The sequence below is a fragment of the Chiloscyllium punctatum genome, chromosome 26, assembly GCF_047496795.1.
Source record: "Chiloscyllium punctatum isolate Juve2018m chromosome 26, sChiPun1.3, whole genome shotgun sequence".
Taxonomy (NCBI): Eukaryota; Metazoa; Chordata; class Chondrichthyes; order Orectolobiformes; family Hemiscylliidae; genus Chiloscyllium; species Chiloscyllium punctatum.
Window position 1 is genome coordinate 80942873 of NC_092764.1, and position 20859 is coordinate 80963731.

At 44.9% G+C, this 20859-nt stretch overlaps 1 protein-coding gene across 1 annotated transcript in view; it reads right to left on the minus strand.

The window, feature by feature from the left end:
- Window positions 1-15370: 15370 nt before the first annotated feature.
- The window catches only part of LOC140496228 (adhesion G-protein coupled receptor G5-like), a 93066-nt gene continuing 87577 nt past the window's right edge, over window positions 15371-20859 (minus strand). Inside the window, exons 17-18 of the mRNA XM_072595729.1 lie at window positions 17248-17504; window positions 15371-15456 (exon numbers count right to left, since the gene is read on the minus strand). Of these exons, the coding sequence (XP_072451830.1) occupies window positions 15371-15456; window positions 17248-17504 (343 nt within the window). The remainder of the gene's footprint in view (window positions 15457-17247; window positions 17505-20859) is intronic.

The following is a 20859-nucleotide window of genomic DNA, read 5'->3' on the forward strand; positions in this document are numbered from 1 at the left end:
ATCTCTCTTCAAACTGTTTCCACATCTTTGTTTCCAGAATTTAAGTCATCGGGCCTTTTGTATTAACAGGATTGTCCATTAACAAAGCCATCGTTCTAACGTTACTGATCTTCCAGTCCTTCTTAAATATCATGTACCCCTCGGTACTTAGACTCCAACGTATGTCACTGTGAGTGGAGAGTGCTGATTGGTTCCTAGTGGAAGGCTGTCCCAAGTTTTTAGTTTGGAAGTGCATTTGGTTCCAAGTGACAGCAATGGGAGTGAGTTGCAACTGTTCATAGATCCCCTGTGTTTCACAAGAAGCCTGCTATTTGTTAATGTTACTTCGTACACAAGTCAGTGCACAAATCTTTAAGTGTGGACAGTCAGGTGAGGAAAAGGCATCAAAGAAAGAACTTGTATTTATACAGCGGCTTCCACAACCTCAAGATTAAAAAAAACATTGACAGGGTATGGGCATGGCTGGCTGGGTCAGGATTTATTACCCATCTCTAATTGTCCAGAGGGCAGTTAAATGTCAACCACATTGCTGTGGGTTTGGAGGTACATCTCACAGTAAGGATGGCAGATTTCCTTCTGTAAAGGCCATCAGTGAGTCAGACAGGGTTTTCCGACAATCGCCAATGGTTAGGAAAATGAGGGGAATCTTGGAGAAATATATAAAATTTATAAAGGGAATAAATAAGACAGACATAAACAGGATGCTTCCACTGGCAAGTGAAACTAGGACAGAAGGGCATAGCCTCAAATTTAGGGCGAACAGGTTTCGGACTGAATAGAGAAGGAACTTCTTCACCCAGAGGGTTGTGAATCGATGGAATTCCTTGCTGAGGGAAGTAGTTGACGTTACTTCAGTAAATGTTTTTAAAGCGAAGGCAGATAATTTTTGAACAATAAAGGAATTAAGGGTTACAGTGAGAGGGTGGGTAAGTGGAGCTGAGGCCATGAAGAGATCAGCCCTGATCATATTGAATAGGGGAGCAGGTTCGAAGGGCCGGATGGCCTACTCCTGCTCCTCGTTCTTATGGTCTTTTGCTGCCAGGCCCTGCTGAGTTTCTGCAGCAATTGCTGGTTTTGGGATAATTTTCCAAAGGTCTTCTGATTCAAGTTTATGGATGTTGTCGATATGGACTTCCAGAAAACAATTTACAAAGTGTATCATAAGAGACTATGAACTAAAGCTAAACCAAATGGAACTGGAAACAAGTTATTGACCTGAAGAGGAAACTGGATGTACCAATGGGAACAGTATCCGATAATGGCCAGGTAACTCTAATCAACAGGATATAACAGAACATAGACAATGGAACAGAAAACCACACATTCAAATTTTTTGACGACATAAGGATAGGCAGGAATGATAAGTTAATCACAAAGAGGTATTGATGGGTGAAATTGTGGCCAGTGGATTTCAAAGTTAGAAAATATGATGTAATCAGCTCATGCCTGTCTGGTCTCCTTAATATCTCAAAAACTTCAAACAAATCTCAATTTCAGGGATTACAGCCCAAGTTTGTGTGGTCTTATGTTGTTCGGGATAAATCCAAGTTGTGTTGTGATTTTGAAGGATTTCTCACCACAAGGCCTAGCGAGCTTTCTCTTTGTATCTCACCAAACTCGCTTATTTAATTACCAGGCCCAACCATGGTCTGTCATGACTAATTCCTGCCCCATCTTGGCATCTACCATTTCTGGAACATCACCAGGTATACCAGAATTCCCTTGCGCCATCTTGAAGAGGCTGTTGTGCACCTGGAAAAGCAGGGTCAATGTGGAGCTGCTGACCTTTGCCCTCAACAGAGCAGACAGGAGGAATTGGTACCTTGCTGTGTGGGCAGAGATCTGGTCATCGTGCTGGCCAGGATGGTGCAGGTGGGACTTCCTCTTCCCCCCAGGACCAGCGGGGGAGGCCATGCCACCATAAACCATGCCTGCCTGGGCCCAGGTAGCCAGTCAGCTGAAAGCCACCTCAGCCCATTGGAGAAATGACCAGCAGGAAAGGGAGAGAGTGAATGTCCTTCTTCACTCTGTCAGAGTAAGTGCCACCATCTTCCCTCTGCTTCCTCACACTCACTCTGTCTCTGCAACTGTCCCCACCTCCCACCAAGGCTCACGCTCTACCACTCTCACTATTACCTGCAATATTTCCCCTACCTGCCCTCACCCACCCCCAACCTCTGACTCCACAAACTCTGTATACCTTCTGCACTGCCTAATCTATAATACGGGGCACATTTCCACCTACTCTAACAGTAATGCTGTGCCATCCACTCTCATCTCCGATAATCCCTCACTCTCATTCCGGAAGGATAGCAGCCCATAATAATACAGAAAGATTGCGGATGGCTGGAGGGCTGCCCCCCCATTCAGCTCCTCACCCTTTATGGGCAGTAAATCCTGACTCGGACTGCCCTGAGCAGGGCCTGGACTGGAGTTTAAGTCTCTGCCTTTGACTGGAATCCCGTCAAAGAAAGCTATTCCCCTTGACGGGCTGGCAACTATGACAGGCTTCCTGGCTTTGTGTCTGCACTAAACGGCACTACAAGACAGCAGCAATATGGAGGTTGGGGTCTCTGACTGAGGGAGAAACACCAATGGGCAAGGCAATACGAGGCAGGAATGCTCTGCACATGCAGATAAGGTCAAAGTGAGTGAGAGCTGTGCCAACAAGCAATGAACCTTTCCCAGTCCCTGAGCTGGGTGTGTGACCCTGAGCACTGATAATTGCTGGTGCAGCTCTCGGCACAGGATTCAGGTGTTGAGATTCTAACTAGGCATCAGCAGCATGCAAATTGATGGGCATCAGCGCTTGTTAAATGTCTTGCTAATGGCACAACACGATTCATTAATATGAAGCCACCACCTCACTGACTTGGCAAACCTACTTAAGACATTGGGAAAACATGATAAGTAAACCAGAGAGAATACCTGACATTTTAATTCACCAGTTGCTCAAAAGGACCTCCATGTGGGGCACCAACATCTCAGGGCACACTCTGTGGGCATTCCCTTAATAACTGGAGATATACCATGAATGTCCTTCGAGGCTGGCACATGTCAGATGCCAGTGTCTATGGACATGGGCTATGTGTGGCTGGTGCCCATGAAACGTACTCTGGGGTGTTGGTGCCTGGTCGTCCAAACTGTGGAGCTTGGTCTTTCAGGAGTGACATCAGGAAACAAATCTGTAACTAGTCTGGGAGGAGTTTGTAACCCACTTCTGGTCACTGCAATTAATAATGATCAATTCTTAATCTTTAACTGAGAGTGACAGATTTTCATTAGCCAGTGATGTTCCTGGGAAAGGTCAAACTCTCTCCATGGAGGTCAGTCACAAATGATTATTGTTTCCTTTCAATGGCAGAGCAAGCTCCAGGGGGTAAATGTTCCTCCTATAACTGCGGCCTACCCAGTTAAAATCAGGACAGGCATCTATTCTGTCAGATCAATGCAGGTTTTGAGATGGTAGGATGCAAATGATTAAAATGTAAGGAAAAGAAACAGAAGTACAGATCGATTGTTTCCAGTGGTGAAGTGGATTACGATGAGGCCACATGGGGATTAGAATGAGTGTCCCTGACTGGTTTTACATTCCCCATTAAAAGTGGTGAGGGGACACTCCCCAGTAAAACTGGGAAGGGAATACGTCCCAGTAAAACTGGTGGGGGATACTCCTTAATAAAACCGGGAAGGGAACACTTCCCAGTTAAAAGTGACGAAGGGCCATGACCCAGTAAAACTGTTAAGGAGACACTCCTCAGTAAAACTGGTGAGGGGAGTGTCACTGGAAAAGCTGGTCAGAACATTGAATGGAGGAGTTGGGATATCATGTTGCTGCTGTACAGGACATTGGTGAGGCCACTTTTAGAATACTGTGCACAATTCTGGTCTCAATGTTATAGGAAGGATGTTGTTAAACAGGCGAATGTGCCATTGCCTGGACTGGAGGGTTTGAGTTATAGTGAGACACTGAATAGACTGGGGCATTTTATTCCTGAGGGTTATGGATGCTGAAAGGTGACCTTATGGAGGTTTATAATATCATGAGGAACATTGATCAGGTAAATGGTCAAGGTCTTTTCCCTTTGATGGGAGAGTCCAAAATTAGACGATATGACTTTAAGGTGAGAAGGCAAAGACATAAAAGGGACATAAGGGTTTTTTTTTCTGCAGAGAGTGATGCGTGTATGGAATGAGCTGCCAGAGGAGCTGGTGGAGGCTGGTACAATTACAACATTTAAAAAGCATCTGGGTGGGTATATGAATAGGAAGGGTTTAGAGGTTTAGAGCAAGCAGTACTTCCCAAAAACCCGCACTGATATGTCTGACACCCCTCCCCCACCTCATCACCCTCACTACATATTTCCACCTTTGACATGGGCTCCTGGTGGGAAAGTGTTTGGGACCCTGGTTTACAGAAGCAGGACCATGGTCAATGTTAACATGGACGGTTTGGATGGAGGAGCATTGTGGCCAAGATGGCGGCAGAGTAGGAGCACTGTGTCCGAGCTCCTGCTCCAGGGTTTGTCCTCTTCCTCTTCTTCTTTATTTCTCTTTTTCTCTTTCTACTTTTGTTTTTCCCTCCTTTTCTCTTTTTCTCTTTTCTTTCTATTTCTCTTTAAAAGCCTTTCTCGGCATCTTTGGCAGGCTGAGAGTGGGCCCGGCCTCTTGAGCATGTGCAGTAGCGGCGGCAACAGAGTCAGTGGCAATGAGACACATGAGGAGGGGGTGGGGAGGGTGGAGAGTGAGGCCAGTGTGGGGGGGGGAGTGAGGCCAGTGTGGGGGGGAGTGAGGCCAGTGTGGGGGGGGAGTGAGCCCAGTGTGGGGGGAGAGTGAGGCCAGTGTGGGGGGGGAGTGAGGCCAGTGTGGGGGGGGAGTGAGGCCAGTGTGGGGGGGGAGTGAGGCCAGTGTGGGGGGGGAGTGAGGCCAGTGTGGGGGGAGTGAGGCCAGTGTGGGGGGGGAGTGAGGCCAGTGTGGGGGGGGAGTGAGGCCAGTGTGGGGGGAGAGTGAGGCCAGTGTGGGGGGAGAGTGAGGCCAGTGTGGGGGGGGAGTGAGCCCAGTGTGGGGGGAGAGTGAGCCCAGTGTGGGGGGAGAGTGAGCCCAGTGTGGGGGGAGAGTAAACCCAGTGTGGGGGGAGAGTAAACCCAGTGTGGGGGGAGAGTGAGCCCAGTGTGGGGGGAGAGTGAGCCCAGTGTGGGGGGGGAGTGAGGCCAGTGTGGGGGGGGGAGTGAGCCCAGTGTGGGGGGAGAGTGAGCCCAGTGTGGGGGGAGAGTGAGCCCAGTGTGGGGGGAGAGTGAGCCCAGTGTGGGGGGAGAGTGAGCCCAGTGTGGGGGGAGAGTGAGCCCAGTGTGGGGGGAGTGAGCCCAGTGTGGGGGGAGTGAGCCCAGTGTGGGGGGAGAGTGAGCCCAGTGTGGGGGGAGTGAGGCCAATGTGGGGAGAGTGAGGCCAATGTGGGGAGAGTGAGGCCAATGTGGGGAGAGTGAGGCCAGTGTGAGGGAGAGTGAGGCCAGTGTGAGGGAGAGTGAGGCCAGTGTGGGGGGAGAGTGAGGCCAGTGTGGGGGGAGAGTGAGGCCAATGTGGGGAGAGTGAGGCCAGTGCAGGGAGAGTGAGGCCAGTGTGGTGGGAGAGTGAGGCCAATGTGGGGAGAGTGAGGCCAGTGTGGGAGAGTGAGCCCAGTGTGGGGGGAGAGTGAGGCCAATGTGGGGAGAGTGAGGCCAGTGCAGGGAGAGTGAGGCCAGTGTGGGGAGAGTGAGGCCAGTGTGAGGAGAGTGAGGCCAGTGTGAGGAGAGTGAGGCCAGTGTGGGGGGAGAGTGAGGCCAGTGTGAGGAGAGTGAGCCCAGTGTGGGGGGAGAATGAGGCCAGTGTGAGGAGAGTGAGCCCAGTGTGTGGAGAGTGTGAGCCCAGTGTGTGGAGAGTGAGGCCAGTGTGGGGGGAGTGTGAGCCCAGTGTGTGGAGAGTGAGGCCAGTGTGGGGGGAGTGTGAGCCCAGTGTGGGGAGAGTGAGGCCAGTGTGGGGGGAGTGTGAGCCCAGTGTGGGGGGAGTGAGCCCAGTATGGGGAGAGAGTGAGGCCAGTGCAGGGAGAGTGAGCCCAGTGTGGGGTGGGAGTGAGCCCAGTGTGGGGTGGGAGTGAGCCCAGTGTGGGGAGAGTGAGGCCAGTGTCGGGGGAGAATGATCCCAGCGCGGGGAGAGTGAGGCCAGTGTGGGGAGTGAGCGAGCTCAATACGGGGGAGTGCTACAACATGGTAAAGCCCCTCTGTTAATGTTAAATCAGCAACACAGATAAGATTTATCCCATAGAGTAATCTGTGAAAAATTTTACTTGAAATAGTTCTTGGCCTCTTGAATTTTTGGAATAAACCTTTTCTCTGTTTAAATTAAGCAGTAGGGTTTCCCCTGTGATGTAACAGAGTGAGGTCAGTGCGAGGGGAGAGTGAGGTCAGTGCGAGGGGAGAGTGAGCCCAGTGTGAGGGGAAAGAGCCCAGCGCGGGGAGACTGAACATAGACCGAGAGGAGGGGAATGAGTCGGACTGGAGAGTCTATTTCCCTGTGACTCTCCATGACTCTATGAGAGCAGACAGTGACCAGACAGACATTAGGGATTCACGATCAAGGAACTCCAGCATCCCCTGACCACGCGGACAAAGTGTCCACAATATAATGAATGCCAAACTGCCAGGTCTGAATCTCTTCCAGACCCCAGTGCCTTTTTTCACTGGGTTAATCTCGCGGTAAACTCACTCCCACTTCCCAATCAAGCCACTGTTTAAACTGCAGTTGATGTCAGTAATGTTCAGGTTTCAGAGCATGTTAATGTGAAGGGGGAACCACTCCAGGTTTTAGGTGATATTCTTACACTCCCTGTTCAGTGGAAAGGGTGAACATGTAAATGAGGCAGCTCATTGCAAACAATGCAGGGCCAACACAAACAAATATTTGCAAATAGAGTTTTATTTGCATCCAACCATCGCTGTTGGAGTCAGTGAGTTTCAATGACCTTTGTGTGGGATGGTTTCTAGCACACATCAGACTTCACAGCATGGGGAGTTTTGCCAGTGTATGTGCAAGGTCTTTAATATTTCAAAATGCTTATCATAGTATCCGCACAGTATGAAAACAGGCCATTCAGCCCATGCTGACCCTCCAAAAAGCAACCCACCCAGACCCATCCCCCTTCCCTGTATTTCCCATGGCTAATCCATCTCACCTGCACATCCCTGCAAACTACAGGGCAATTTCCCACGACCAATCCATCTAACATGCTCATCTTTGGATACTGAGAGGAAAGCGGAGCACCCAGAGGAAACCCACGCTGACATAGGGAAAACATGCAAACTCCACACAGACAGTTCCCCGAGAGTAGAATCGAAGCCAGTTCCCTGGTGCTGTGAGGCAGCAGTGCTAACCACTTTGCTGCTTATAGATATACTTCAGACAGCGTCTTCACATAAATTTAAGAGGCCACGTGTGGTGATGCAAATGCATTAACAATTAAAACCAACCATTTTTAATAATGTGAGAAGGGTCACACTGGGCTCAAAATGTTAAATAAAAACAGAGGGAACTGCAGATGCTGTAAATCAGAGACAAATGGAAATTGCTAGAAAAGCTCAGCAGGTCTGGCAGCATCTGGGGAGAGAAACCAGAGCTAACATTTCGGGTTGAGTGGCCCTTCCTCAGAGCTGATAGTAGCACGGGAAATATTTATTTATATTCAGAAGGTAGGATGGGGGGAGGGGGGTAAGGAGTAAACGACAGGTGGGGATAGAGCCCAAAGAGAGAGGAAAGGAGTTGGACAGACAGAGGAGTGGAGAACGGTCTGGCTGGGAGGCTGACCAGCTGTTAATGGGGACTGTTAGTGAGCATCTCTATTCATGATGCAAATAAAACTCGACTTGTAAATATTTGTTTGTCTTACCCCATTGTTAACCACTAACAGTCCTCATGAACAGCTGTTCACCCTCCCAGCCTGATCATTACCCACTCCTTTATCTGTCCAACTGTTCTTCTCTCACTTTGGGCTCTATCCCCAGCTATCATCTACTCCTTACACCTCCCCCACATTCCTACTTGGGGGCAGGCTCCTCCAACACTTTACTAAAGCAAATTACTGCGGATGCTTTGTCAAAGCTCAGTTGAAGGAGAAGTTGTTGAGAGAGAGAATAAGTTCAGCCAGGCGGAGGAGAGTGGTGATGGATGGAGATTGTTCGGGCCTCTTTTCGCGAAAGAAGCGAAGAGCTTCCAAACCGTCTTGGTGTGGGATGGAGGTGTAAAGAGATTGCACATCCACGGTGAATAGAAGGTGGTTAGGGCCTGCGAATTGAAAGCTGTCAATGTGTCGCAGGGCATCAGAGGAATCCCGGGTGTAGGTGGGGAGGGAGTGAACCAGAGGAGCGAGGATGGAGTCGAGGTAGGAAGAAATAAGTTCAATGGGGCAGGAGCATGCTGACACAATGGGCCTGCCGGGATAGTCCTTCTTGTGGATTTTGGGGTAGTTGGAAACGGGCTGTCTGGGGTGGGGAGACTATGAGGTTGGAAGCTGTGGGGGTGGGGGGAGGCATCCGGAGGAAATGAGGTCAGTCATGGTGTTGGAGACAATGGCTTGATGCTCAGTGGTGTGGTCATGCTCCAGGGAGAGGTAGGAGGAGGAATCTTAGAGTTGGCACTCAGCCTCTGCGAGGTAGAGGTCAGTACGCCAGATGTCAACAGCACCGCCTTTGTCAGCAGGTTTGGACCTAAGGGAGCGAAGGGCAGAAAGTTCAGATGGAGAGAGGTTGGAATGGGTAAGAGGGGCAGAGAAATTAAGGCGGCCAATGTCCCGTCGACAATTGTCAATGAAAAGATCGAGGGCAGGAAATTGTCCTGACAGGGGTGTCCAATTAGAGGTGGAATGTTGGAGGGATGTGAAAGGATCTGTGGAGTGGGGGGAGGGACTCTTGCCCAAAGAAGTGAGCGCGAAGGCGAGGGCGACGGAAGATGAGCTCAGCATCATGTCGAGCCCGGAATTCATTGAGGTGGGGACGTAAGGGTACAAGGCTGAGTCCTTTACTGAGAACAGCACGCTCAGCCTCAGAGAGGGGAAGGTCAGAGGGTATGGAGAAAGGGTCAGTTCGACTCAAAACATCAGCTCTTTTGTCTCCTTACAGATGCTGCCAGACCTGCTGAGATTTTCCAGCATTTTCTCTTTTGGGTCCCCCAACACTTTCTCCAGTACATTGATGGCTGTACACTGCTCTTGCTCGCAGTTGGACAGTATCCTTATTTGACTTCTATTTCCACTCTGCTCTCACCTTCACACAGTCTGCCTCTGACTTTTTCCTCTCTGTTTCTTATTTTCTCCATTTCAATTTCTGGAGTAGACGATAAACTAACATTATTACAAACCCATTCCTGACGCCCTATGTCTAGCAAGGACACTGTTCTAGTCTCCAGTTTCTCCACATTCTCATAATGCGACCTTCCAAACCAGTGCTTTAGCTTTGTCCTCCCTTTTCCTTAACTCCTGTTCTGATAGGCCCTTCAACAGAGGTATTTTTAAACATTATTTCATATGATGTGAGCGTGGAGCAAGACCAGCACTTGCTATTCATCTCCAGTTACCAATGAACGGGTCCTGGTGAGATGCCTTCTTGAAGGGCTGCAACCCATCCTGATGGTGGTAGCAACAGAGTTCCAGGCTTTCAATGCCATTTTAGTGATGAAGCCAGCAATATAGGGCAAAGGCCTGCTTCCTCTCCTATGGTACTTCAGGGAGATAGGGAACATTTCACCAAACAGGAGGTGACTGCTGTATAAGGTATTGGGTCAAAAAGGATTACCAGTGGAGGCCAGTCTGTTAGTGGAGAAGAAGCAGTCTGTCATGGGATCCCTATGGAGACAGATGTGTTAGTCACTTGATTTAGAACTTTACAGATTCTAAAGGAGCTATGGAAGGTAATGAGTAACCATGTACTACTCATACCCAAATACGCAGATCAAACTGTTGTAATCGATAGTTTGTCCCATGGACAGATCAGGTCTGATTAGCAGTATGTTCATCAGTCATAAGGACTATAGATATAAGTAGGTAAAAAAGTCAAATATTTACCAGAAGGTGCTAGTCAATGGTGAAATGGAACTATTACAAGATATCAGTTGGTTGATTATGGAGAATGAAGGGCAAGTGATTAGGTCCTTAGATTGTGAGCATTGAACTACAAAATTGAAAGGCAGGGAATTGCAGTGTAAACTCAGACAGTGACTCTGGGAGTGAACATACCCCGAGAAACTGATCTCGACCCATTGAAAGGAATCTACTGGAAAGAGGAAGTCAAACAGGACCAGTCTAGAAGGAGATAGGAGGCAAGACAGAGAGTAACATTTAACAAGGTCAAGGAATGTAGCTCAGACCAAGAGCAGAAGTCCATAGGATTGGCAGCTCTTACAAACTAGAAGGCAAATTAATAGAAGCAGTCAGAGCTGGACAGAATTTGAGATGGAAAGAGAGTGGTCAGATTGGGGACAACCAGCTCTATTACAGATATGGATACACAATGAAAAGGTGCTTTCTGATTGAATATCTCAGCCTAAAGCCAGGCTAGTGGCAGGTGGTTTTTAAGAGAAACTTAAGGATCAAGATAGGAGAGTAGATTCACCCACAGCAGTATTGAATGTTTTCTTGGCTTGTTTGTAGACCCACTGATGTGAAAGCTGCATTTCCAGAGGGAGATTGGTTCAACAGTGAAGGGTTTCTTCACCCTTCGAAAGAGGCAGCAAATGGAGTGGGGACACTCTGGGTGTTAAATGAAAGGGTATACATGTATACCCTAACTGATGCCTCTAGGGCTTGGTATTTCTCAGCATTAAACTTGGTGAGTATCCAGTTGAAAGCAGAGCTTGCAATGTTTTATTGGCATCATGGGGGATCTTTCAGTCGTCTCCATGATGCACCTTGATGATTTTCTTTTTGTGGAGTGGGAGATGGGACTTTGAAAACAATGTATTTCATGGGTTTAAAGCTGAATTTATAGTTGGAAGTCAGACTCCAGGAGCTGTTAAATATATAGGATTGTATATTGGATGGAACTAAGTTGGGAACAATTATAAATCAAGAGTTTTACCTGGAGAACGTTAATGGGATCCCAGTAAATCAGACCAGATCCTAACAAACCTGTGATAGAGTACTTGTGCCCCTACCTCTGAGCCAAGAGACCGGGGTTCAAATCCCAACAGTTCCAAAGGTGTGCCATAACATCTCTGAATAGGCTAATTGGAAAATATTTACTCTGAGGAACTCCTGCAGAGATGTCCTGGAGCTGAGATGATTGTAGTTACATGGGGACAATCAGTTTTAATCTAGTTATTGTATTCACTGCTCATAAAGCAGTCTAGAGTATAGTGAGTAGACCAAATGAAGATTGATGGATTGTTTTTTCAGAAGATCCTCTGAACTAGTTGTTGCCTGTCATTAAAAACTCTCCAGCTTGCTCTCACAGTGAGCTGTCTGCTTTGCTGTGTTCCAAAGAAGCTCAATGCAGGTTTTGAGGAACAAAGCCTCATCTTTTCACTGGGCACTTTCTAGCGTCCCAAGCTCAACACTGAGTTCACAATTTCAGACTGTCATTTTTATTCCCCATAATGTTTTTCTATACAGTTACTGTTTCTCCTTGATTTCCCTGTCCATTTTTAATTGTTTTTGGAACAATTCTGCCATTTACACCTTCTCCAGAACACTTTTTATCACTTCACTTTTCCAACAAACAACTCTTGTATCATTTTGCCATGTCTGCCACCCTATCAAGACCTTCCCTTTGTTCTTTCCCCATCCACAAGGGTAAGTGCCACTTTCTTTTCTCTGTTACCTCATAGTCACTCCAAATATGCTATTTCTCAGAAACCTAACCAATGCCATGGATTACTAACCTCACTATTGGACGACATATCTCCAGTCATGAGCTCCTCGACACTTCATCCTCTACAATCACTAACCTTTCCTCCCTTCTGGTAAAAACAACTATACAGGCCACAGAGGCTGGAAGCCCCCAGTTAGTGCAAAGTTAGTGAGGGCTGAGAAATGAAGCTAAAAGCCTTACAATGTGTCCTGTGTAGATGCATGAGATAGCTGTGTGACCCTATGTACAAAGTGGCATGGCAGGAGCATGGAAGTTAAGGTGTTACTGTGTTCCAGAGGGAAGTCTTGAAGGACAGGAGTGGGTTCTGTGTTGGTCCAAGATCAGTCCGAACAATGTGATGAAGTTGGTATTTTGCTGATGTGGATTACAATGGACCGTGTACGGAGGAGGCTCTGTCTGTGAAATACTGAGGGACGTGTTGCTGAAGGGACATTAAACTGGATCACCAGAGAAGTAAATGTAAGTTGCATCTGCCACCTAACCGATCAAGTTGGGAATTATCGCTGTCTGGTTTCTGGAGAGAGGAGGGGAGAATTGTAAGCTGCATGTAAAGAAGGTGAGTTATGGTATTAATGAGATGCAAATGAGATGGAAAGAGGGCAGTCAGCACCCAGTGAGATTCTGATCTCCCCGTTATGAAGAATATTGGAAATTCTTCTCTTGGTGTCATAAATCAGATTTGATCATTCTTGCTGCATTTTCTGAGATTTCTCACCATTGCTTACATTGCTGAAGGCAGCGACAAATTTCTGCCCCAAGTTATCTCGTTTTTTATAGGTCTGTGCAGTCCTTAAGCAATGGCATGTTCTTGGCATTTAGTCTACCTGGCACTGAGAAACTGTTCCCTCTCTGAAGCACACTACTGATCATTCAGTAAATAATGAAATTAAATCATTAGGAAATTTCAATATCAAACAACATCAAAGAGATTGTACACTTTACCTCAAGAACATTAAAGAAAAAATAATCACTAAACATAGTACTCAGAATGATAGTCCTGGAATTAACCATTTTTCAGCCATGCAACTATTAGTGTTAGTTAGAAATTTCCTGCAGAAAGTCTTACTAGCCTAAAGATATACTTTTTAAGTGTTCTACAATCTACACTGAAACACTACAGACAAATTCCCATTATAATGCTTCTTGCTGTACTATGGGCATGTTTATACATGAGGCTGTCAGGTAGGTGGTTAAAAAACTGCTTTAAAATTAAACAAATGGCCTGTGTTTAAAAACAGCACTGAGTTTGAAATTAGAATGAGAAATCTCCTGAGTTATTGAAATTAATCAAAGCAATGATGCAATTTCAAGCTTTAATCTGCATTGTAACATGTAATTAATAAAACAATAAAAACCACCCATTCCAACAACCAGACACTCCAATCTTTCTATTAAATTAGAAACTCCTGTTTCCTTTCATTCAGGTAGTCCATATGTTATGAAGATGTGGGTATACTGCACCTTTAAGAGAGATAAAAGCTAGCAAAAACTACCTGACAGCGCCAAGTGTTCGGAATATAGATACAATGTAACATGTGCTCCAGTTTCTGGGTAGCTAGTTACCTGGAAATGAAAAAACAGATTCAAATTCAGCCAATCAGTTTAAATTATACCCCGAAAAATACTAAACTCCAATCCAGTTTAAATTTAGGAGATTGACAACTTTGAAAGCCAAAGAGACAATCTGAGGTTTTGGGGTTATAAGACTGGGGAAAATTGAACAGTTGAGGGATGAAACTGCCAAGCTACCAGCATGTCAAAAGACTGCCTGAGAAATAGCTCTCATAAAAGTACCTTGACCGTTCAGTAACCTGTGAAACAGACTCCCTAAAAAGAAGAAAAGAAAGCCGAAACACCGAAGAACAAAAGCTGCCTGGTTGTGAGGTAAGAAGTTATGTTTTGTAAATCGTAATCAGGAGTTTTATGGGACTAGCATTATAGAAGGGAAGGTAAAAGATAGGTTAGAGTAAGGACCTGTAAATAAATAGTTGTTAGTTAATTATTCTCTGTTATACTCTCAGAAATAAAGTTGTTAATTTTTACTTTTACTAGTTCTTAGCCTATCGAATCTTCACAGATTACTGCATGGGATAAATCTTTTCTGTATTGCTGGTTTTAAATTAAGCGGGAGAGTTTGCCCTATGTCACAACACACAGCACATTGCTATTCCACAAATGACAACTTTGCTCAAGTCTGGTGTGCGGCATTGTATCACATGATTTCTAGAAGTCCATGTAAACCACACAAACTGCAGAGTGTTCATTAAACTTCACTGTAACCTCTTCAAAACATTCAGCAAATTATTAAATCCAATCTTCCCTGAAGAAATCCATGTTGGCTTTCTTCAATTAAGGCCATGCGACTATTAATTTTCTCTCATATTATTTTTATTGGAAGATATCCCACCACTGTAGTTAAACTAACTGGCTACTGGTTGCCTATTAACCCAAGAACATTACTAACTATCATAAACAAATAAAAATATAAGCTAGGTTTCAAGCTAATCATTGCGATCATTAGCATTCTTAAATATTATCAAATAAGACAATGCTTTATCATAGCAATTCCACTTCATAAACCAGTCAGTGACAATTGATCTCAAAACAAATAGATGATCAAGGCAGTAAATCACACTAAAACTCCCAAGTAAAAACATTGCAAGGTTTTCGCAGGACATTGGTCCCAAGTTACAGTGAGAGAAAAAGAAACAGGATTAAAAATTAAATACAAATCAAATCAAAGCAAGATGTAAATGTTCAAAATGATCACATTCTGTGATTCAACATCATAAAGATCAAGAGATGAAATCTCCAGCATCTGCAGTCCTCACTTTCTCCATCATAAAGATCAAACCTCTCAGTGAAATACATTTTGGATATTAAAGAAAATTTTTGAAAGGATATTCTGTTTAAGTATGTTTGTTATTTTGCATTAAGACATTTGTAAAACTATAACGGAAAACAGTATCTGGTGGGTTCTGAATGTATCACAAAAGAAGTTGCGATCCTAAATAGAATGGCATCAACTCTGCAGCACAAAACAGGCCGTTCAGCCCAACTGGGCTGTGTCACTGATTATGCTGCACATGAGCCTCCCTCATTTCATCTTCCTCTCACTGGTTTGGCGTATGGCTCCAACATTCTTGGACAATGCTGGATAGCTTCTGTATCAGGCTCAGCTGAAACAGCCTGAATACTGTTTGGAATCAATTGGTGGGAAATCTGTGCACATGGAAGGGGTGACTCTCTTTGATCTTTGGTCCTTCCAGTGCACAGCTTCAGGGGTGCACCAGGAATTCAGGTACAGAGGCCACATCCTTTTCTATCTGTGATGGAAAGTTATGGGGCCCTCGCAGAATTCCCTGAATACGTCCCTGGTGTGCTGCTCTGTGCGGGGAAATTTGCTCTGTGCGGGGAAATGAGAGATGAAAGTTTAACATTGTGACTCAGAAACAGATGGCAGCACATTACAACTGTCTTCATCAGGTGGTTGTAGATTTACTTGTCTCGCTGACCGTGCTACTGGGTGATCGTATTAACATGCAGTACCACAGGAATATGAAAAACCCTGCAAGCAAAACAAACTATTTCAGGAACTTGTTTCAGTGTTTACATCAAGTATGTTAACACTAATAAATATATTTTAAGATTATTCATTAAAGAGCTAGATATTTAATTCTGACATGGCCAACATTAGTTTGATGATCCAGAACAAGGCATATTGATCCTTGAATGAATGTAAATTGGTAGATTATTTTTAGTGTTCATGTGATTGATTTATTATTCAACATATCAAGAATAGTGGTCTGATGAATTTCTCCCTCCTCTCTATCAATGACATGGTACAAAGAAAATTAGAACAGCAGTAGACATTCGGCCCATCAAACCTGTTCCATCATTCATTCTGACCATGACTGATTGTCCAACTCAATGCTCTATCCCTGCTTTTCCCCCACATCCTCTGTTCGCTTGAGTCCCAAGTGCTATATCCAACTCCTTGAAATTAGACGATGTTTTGGCCTCGACTGCTTTCTGTGATTCTGAATCCCACAGCCTCGGCTCTCTCTGGGTGAAGTTATTTCTCCTCATCTCAGTCCAAAATGGTTTCCCCCGTATCATTAGACTGTGATTCATGGTTCTGGACTCCCCCACCATTGGGAACATCCTTCCTGCATCAATCTGTCTAGTCTGATCAGAATTTTATAACATTTCTTAATCGTCCTGACTGGCCCAGGCTTGGCCAGTTTTACACTCTCTGGGCGCAGGATCACAAGACTTCAACTTAATGTCCATCACTAGGAGAGTTTGAGCACTTGATAAGTGGGGAAATGATCAATGGTCCAATGTTCATAATAGACAGAGGTGAACCCCTTCCTAAAAACACTCAGGAAAGTTCAATCACAGGGTTGATCACTCAGAGAAAAGTCATCCCTGCAGGTAGAATGGACAGAATCTACAAGGATCTGCTCCTCCAATCATCTCCAATCAGCAGTGACAGTGGCATAGAAACAGCCTCTGATTGTCAGAACTGAGAGAAGGTGAGCGGTGGCAATGAGCAAGGCTTTTGAGACGGAGGAAGTAGGGGCCCTGAGGTTTGAGGTAGGGAGGCTGCAGACTATGGGAGGACAAGAGGTAGGGTGAGACTGGAGCCCTGGTGCCAGTTTGTTAGATGGGAGAGGGGTGGGGAGTGTGCTGTGAGGCTGGGGAGGGAGAAATGAGGACAGAGACAGATGTAGGGAGTGAGGCCTGGGGACTGAAAGCTGCAAATGGGAGAAAAATGCTGCAACTGTAGAAGTAGGTATGAAAAGGGGGAGAGAGGCTGCAAAGAGAGAATTCACTGCAAAAGGATGGAAGGAGCTACAAAGGAGAGATTTTCGCAAATGGGAGAGAGTGGCTGCAATTAGGAGCAAACAGAAAGCTGCATGAGGTCAGCAGCTGCAATATGGGGGAAGAGGTGGTGAATGCTAGTGAAATGAACTTACTGTTAATTGTGTAATTCAATATTACTGCCGTATTTCACAAAGATTTGCTTTTATTTGTCCTAAAATGTATTATCTCAAATCATCTCATATGCAGTGAATTATCTGAGGTGCAGTGACTGTGTTTGAGACAATCATGCTCCCACTTAGCAGAGACCTCGCCAGTCCACAGTAAACATGTTTAAGGTGATGGATGTTTGATTAGAGTATGTGTCTGTATGGTTTTTTCAAAAACCATTTGTTGCTTACTCTGACTAACTTAAATGGAAAAACAGTCTCCAAAATCCCAAATAAAATCTTAAGTGAAACCCTCAAAACATAATATTATTTTGACCTAAAATCTCATCAATATGAACAGTCCCGGTAATAATCTGACTGACCTTGGAGAGGGTTGAGGATGCAGAACAGGTACATTGCAGTTACACTCTGAGGTCCATATGAGAAGAAAGCTATGCCATAGGTAATGCCCAGTAGACAGGTCAAGCCGAGTACAGTGATTACACTCTTTCTATCTCTCCCTTTCAATCTGAACATCTTCACACCCACAATTAGCAGCACGATTGAGTTACTCAGGAACACAAGTGCAAAATATGCAATATTTGTAACATAATGCACCGTCTTGTTTTTTATCCAACACCTGTTGAGAGGACAGAAAAATACTTTAATTAAGATCCCTAAAATTATCCCAAGAAGAGTTTTGTTTAGAATTGATGATGGTGCAATATTCATCCAAATGGGGAAGGGCATGTTTCAATTGGTCAATCCTGCTGCTACAGAGAGAAGGGGTTGGCTCGCTCAGTTGGCTGGCTGGCTCATTGATAATGAGACTTCTCACAAAATTATTAACTAATTAAACAATTTGAGAATGTTTTATACTGAATCTGATAATGTGTGAATTTACCATGAATGGTAACTGTACTAAACACTGTACAGAGGTTCATTCCCAAGAAAAGAAAGATTAACCGGGGAGGGATTAGACAACCTTGGCTGACAAAGGAAGTCAGGAAATGTATTAAAGAAAAAGAGAGATCCTATAAAGTGGCTAAGAACAGTGGGAAATCAGAAGATTGGGAAGGATACAAAAGCAAACAGAGGATAACAAAGAGTGTAATAAGAAATGAGAGGATCAAATATGAAGGTAGGCTAGCCAGTAATATTAGAAATAATAGTAAAAGTTTCTTTCAGTACATAAGAAACAAACGACAGGCAAAAGTAGACATTGGGCCACTTCAAACTGATGCAGGGAGCCTAGTGATGGGAGATAAGGAAATAGCAGGAGAACTTAACAAGTACTTTGCGTCAGTTTTCACAGTGGAAGACATGAGTAATATTCCAAAAATTAAAGGGTGTCACGGGGCTGAGTTGAGTATGGTTGCCATTACGAAAGAGATAGTGCTAGAAAAGTTAAAAAGTCTTAAAATTGATAAATCTCCTGGCCCCGATGGGATACACCCTAGAGTTCTGAGAGAGGTTGCTGAGGAAATAGCAGAGGCATTGGTTGAGATCTTTCAAGAGTCACTGGAGTCAGGAAAGGTCCCGGATGATTGGAAGATGGCTGTAGTAACCCCCTTGTTCAAGAAAGGATCAAGGCAAAAGATGGAAAATTATAGGCCAATCAGCTTAACCTCGGTTGTTGGTAAAATTCTAGAATCCATCATTAAGGATGAGGTTTCTAAATTCTTGGAAGAGCAGAGTCTGATTAGAACAAGTCAACATGGATTTAGTAAAGGGAGGTCATGCCTGACAAACCTGTTGGAATTTTTTGAAGAGGTAACAAGTAGGTTAGACCAGGGGAACCCAGTGGATGTGGTCTATCTGGACTTTCAAAAGGCCTTTGATAAGGTGCCACACGGGAGACTGCTGAGCAAGGTGAGGGCCCATGGTGTTCGAGGTGAGCTGCTGGGATGGATTGAGGATTGGCTATCTAACAGAAGGCAGAGAGTTGGGATAAAAGGTTCTTTTTCAGAATGGCAGCCGGTGACGAGTGGTGTCCCGCAGGGTTCGGTGCTGGGGCCACAGCTGTTCGCATTATATATTAATGATTTGGATGAGGGAACCGGGGGCATTCTAGCGAAGTTTGCCGATGATACAAAGTTAGGTAGACAGGCAGGTAGTACTGAGGAAGTGGGGAGGCCACAGAAGGATCTAGACAGGTTGGGAGAGTGGTCCAGGAAATGGCTGATGGAATTTAACGTGAGCAAGTGCGAGGTCTTGCACTTTGGCAAAAAGAATATAGGAATGGACTACTTTCTAAATGGTGAGAAACTTAATAAAGCCAAAGCACAAAGGGATCTGGGAGTGCTAGTCGAGGATTCTCTAAAGGTAAACATGCAGGTTGAGTCTGTGATTAAGAAAGCGAATGCAATGTTGTCTCTTATCTCAAGAGGGTTGGAATATAAAAGCAGAGATGTACTACTAAGACTTTATAAAGCTCTGGTTAGGCCCCATTTGGAGTACTGTGTCCAGTTTTGGTCCCCACACCTCAGGAAGGACATACTGGCACTGGAACGTGTCCAGCGGAGATTCACACGGATGATCCCTGGAATGACAGGTCTAGCATATGAGGAACGGCTGAGGATACTGGGATTGTATTCGTTGGAGTTTAGAAGATTAAGGGGAGATCTAATAGAGACGTACAAAATAATACATGGCTTTGAAAAGGTGGATGCTAGAAAATTGTTTCTGTTAGGCGAGGAGACTAGGACCCGTGGACACAGCCTTAGAATTAGAGGGGGTCATTTCAGAACGGAAATGCGGAGACATTTCTTCAGCCAGAGAGTGGTGGGCCTGTGGAATTCATTGCCACGGAGTGCAGTGGAAGCCGGGACGCTAAATGTCTTCAAGGCCGAGATTGATAGGTTCTTGTTGTCTAGAGGAATTAAGGGCTACGGGGAGAACGCTGGCAAGTGGAGCTGAAATGCGCATCAGCCATGATTGAATGGCGGAGTGGACTCGATGGGCCGAATGGCCTTACTTCCACTCCTATGTCTTATGGTCTTATGGTAAATAGGTCAGCAATACTCTCAAAGCACTAGCTGTCTGTACAAGGCAAAAAGAAGAGTTTTACCAAGTAAAGGATAAACGATTCAAGCTGTGACTTACATTGGATCACAAGCTGTATTTACAACTCCATTCAAGCAGTCCCTGTTATACAGAAGCTGAGAAATGACAGTTGATTATCATTAGGTCGATGTTCAAAGATTGAATGTGACATTTTGCTGGCTGCTGTTTCATCATCAGAAATGACTGGTTTATATGAAACAGTTTAATGTTTCAGGGTAAAATAGTGCACAGAGGAATGTTGCGTGTGCATTAACCGTTTGTGGCAGTTATCTCGGAGAGTGACTCTTGGCCTCGAGTCTCCTTTCAAACATTCCGTGTTGACAAATGAGGATTCTCCAGTCGAGTTCTTCATGGATTAAAATATTCAGTGAGGAAATCCACATCTCAATGCTTTTTAATTGCTCTAAAAATAGTGTTAAAAGTCAGGAGCTAATGCAAAATGAATTAAGAAAGTGAAATAAATTCAACGCCTCCCGAGGTATCTTTGGAAAGTGAAGACTGAAGGAATGAGAAAGAAAGCTGTAGACAACAATTTGCAATCTCTTATTTACACTTTCAAACAGGATTGCTAACTCTCCAATGTATTTTTGTAAATAAAACAATCAGTTGGATTTATAAATGGCCTTCAGTGGTTTATATTTTCAGCAAAGCTGCTTCCCAGAGACAAGTGAATGAAGAGGACATAAAGCCAAAGAAGGGATTCAGAGGGATGATTAAAAGTTTGGATATTGAGGTCGTTTATTAATGTTTAGTGGATAAAGGGAGTGAATTGGAGAGTCTTCAGGAGGCAATGCCAGTGAATGATGAGGCAAAAGGAGTGAGGGATGTTCAAAATGGCCGTTCTGGAGAGTTGTAGGGAGGGAAGTATTTCCACCAATATAGGGAAGGGAAAGGTCATGGAGCTTTTAAAGCAAGGATCGGAATCATAA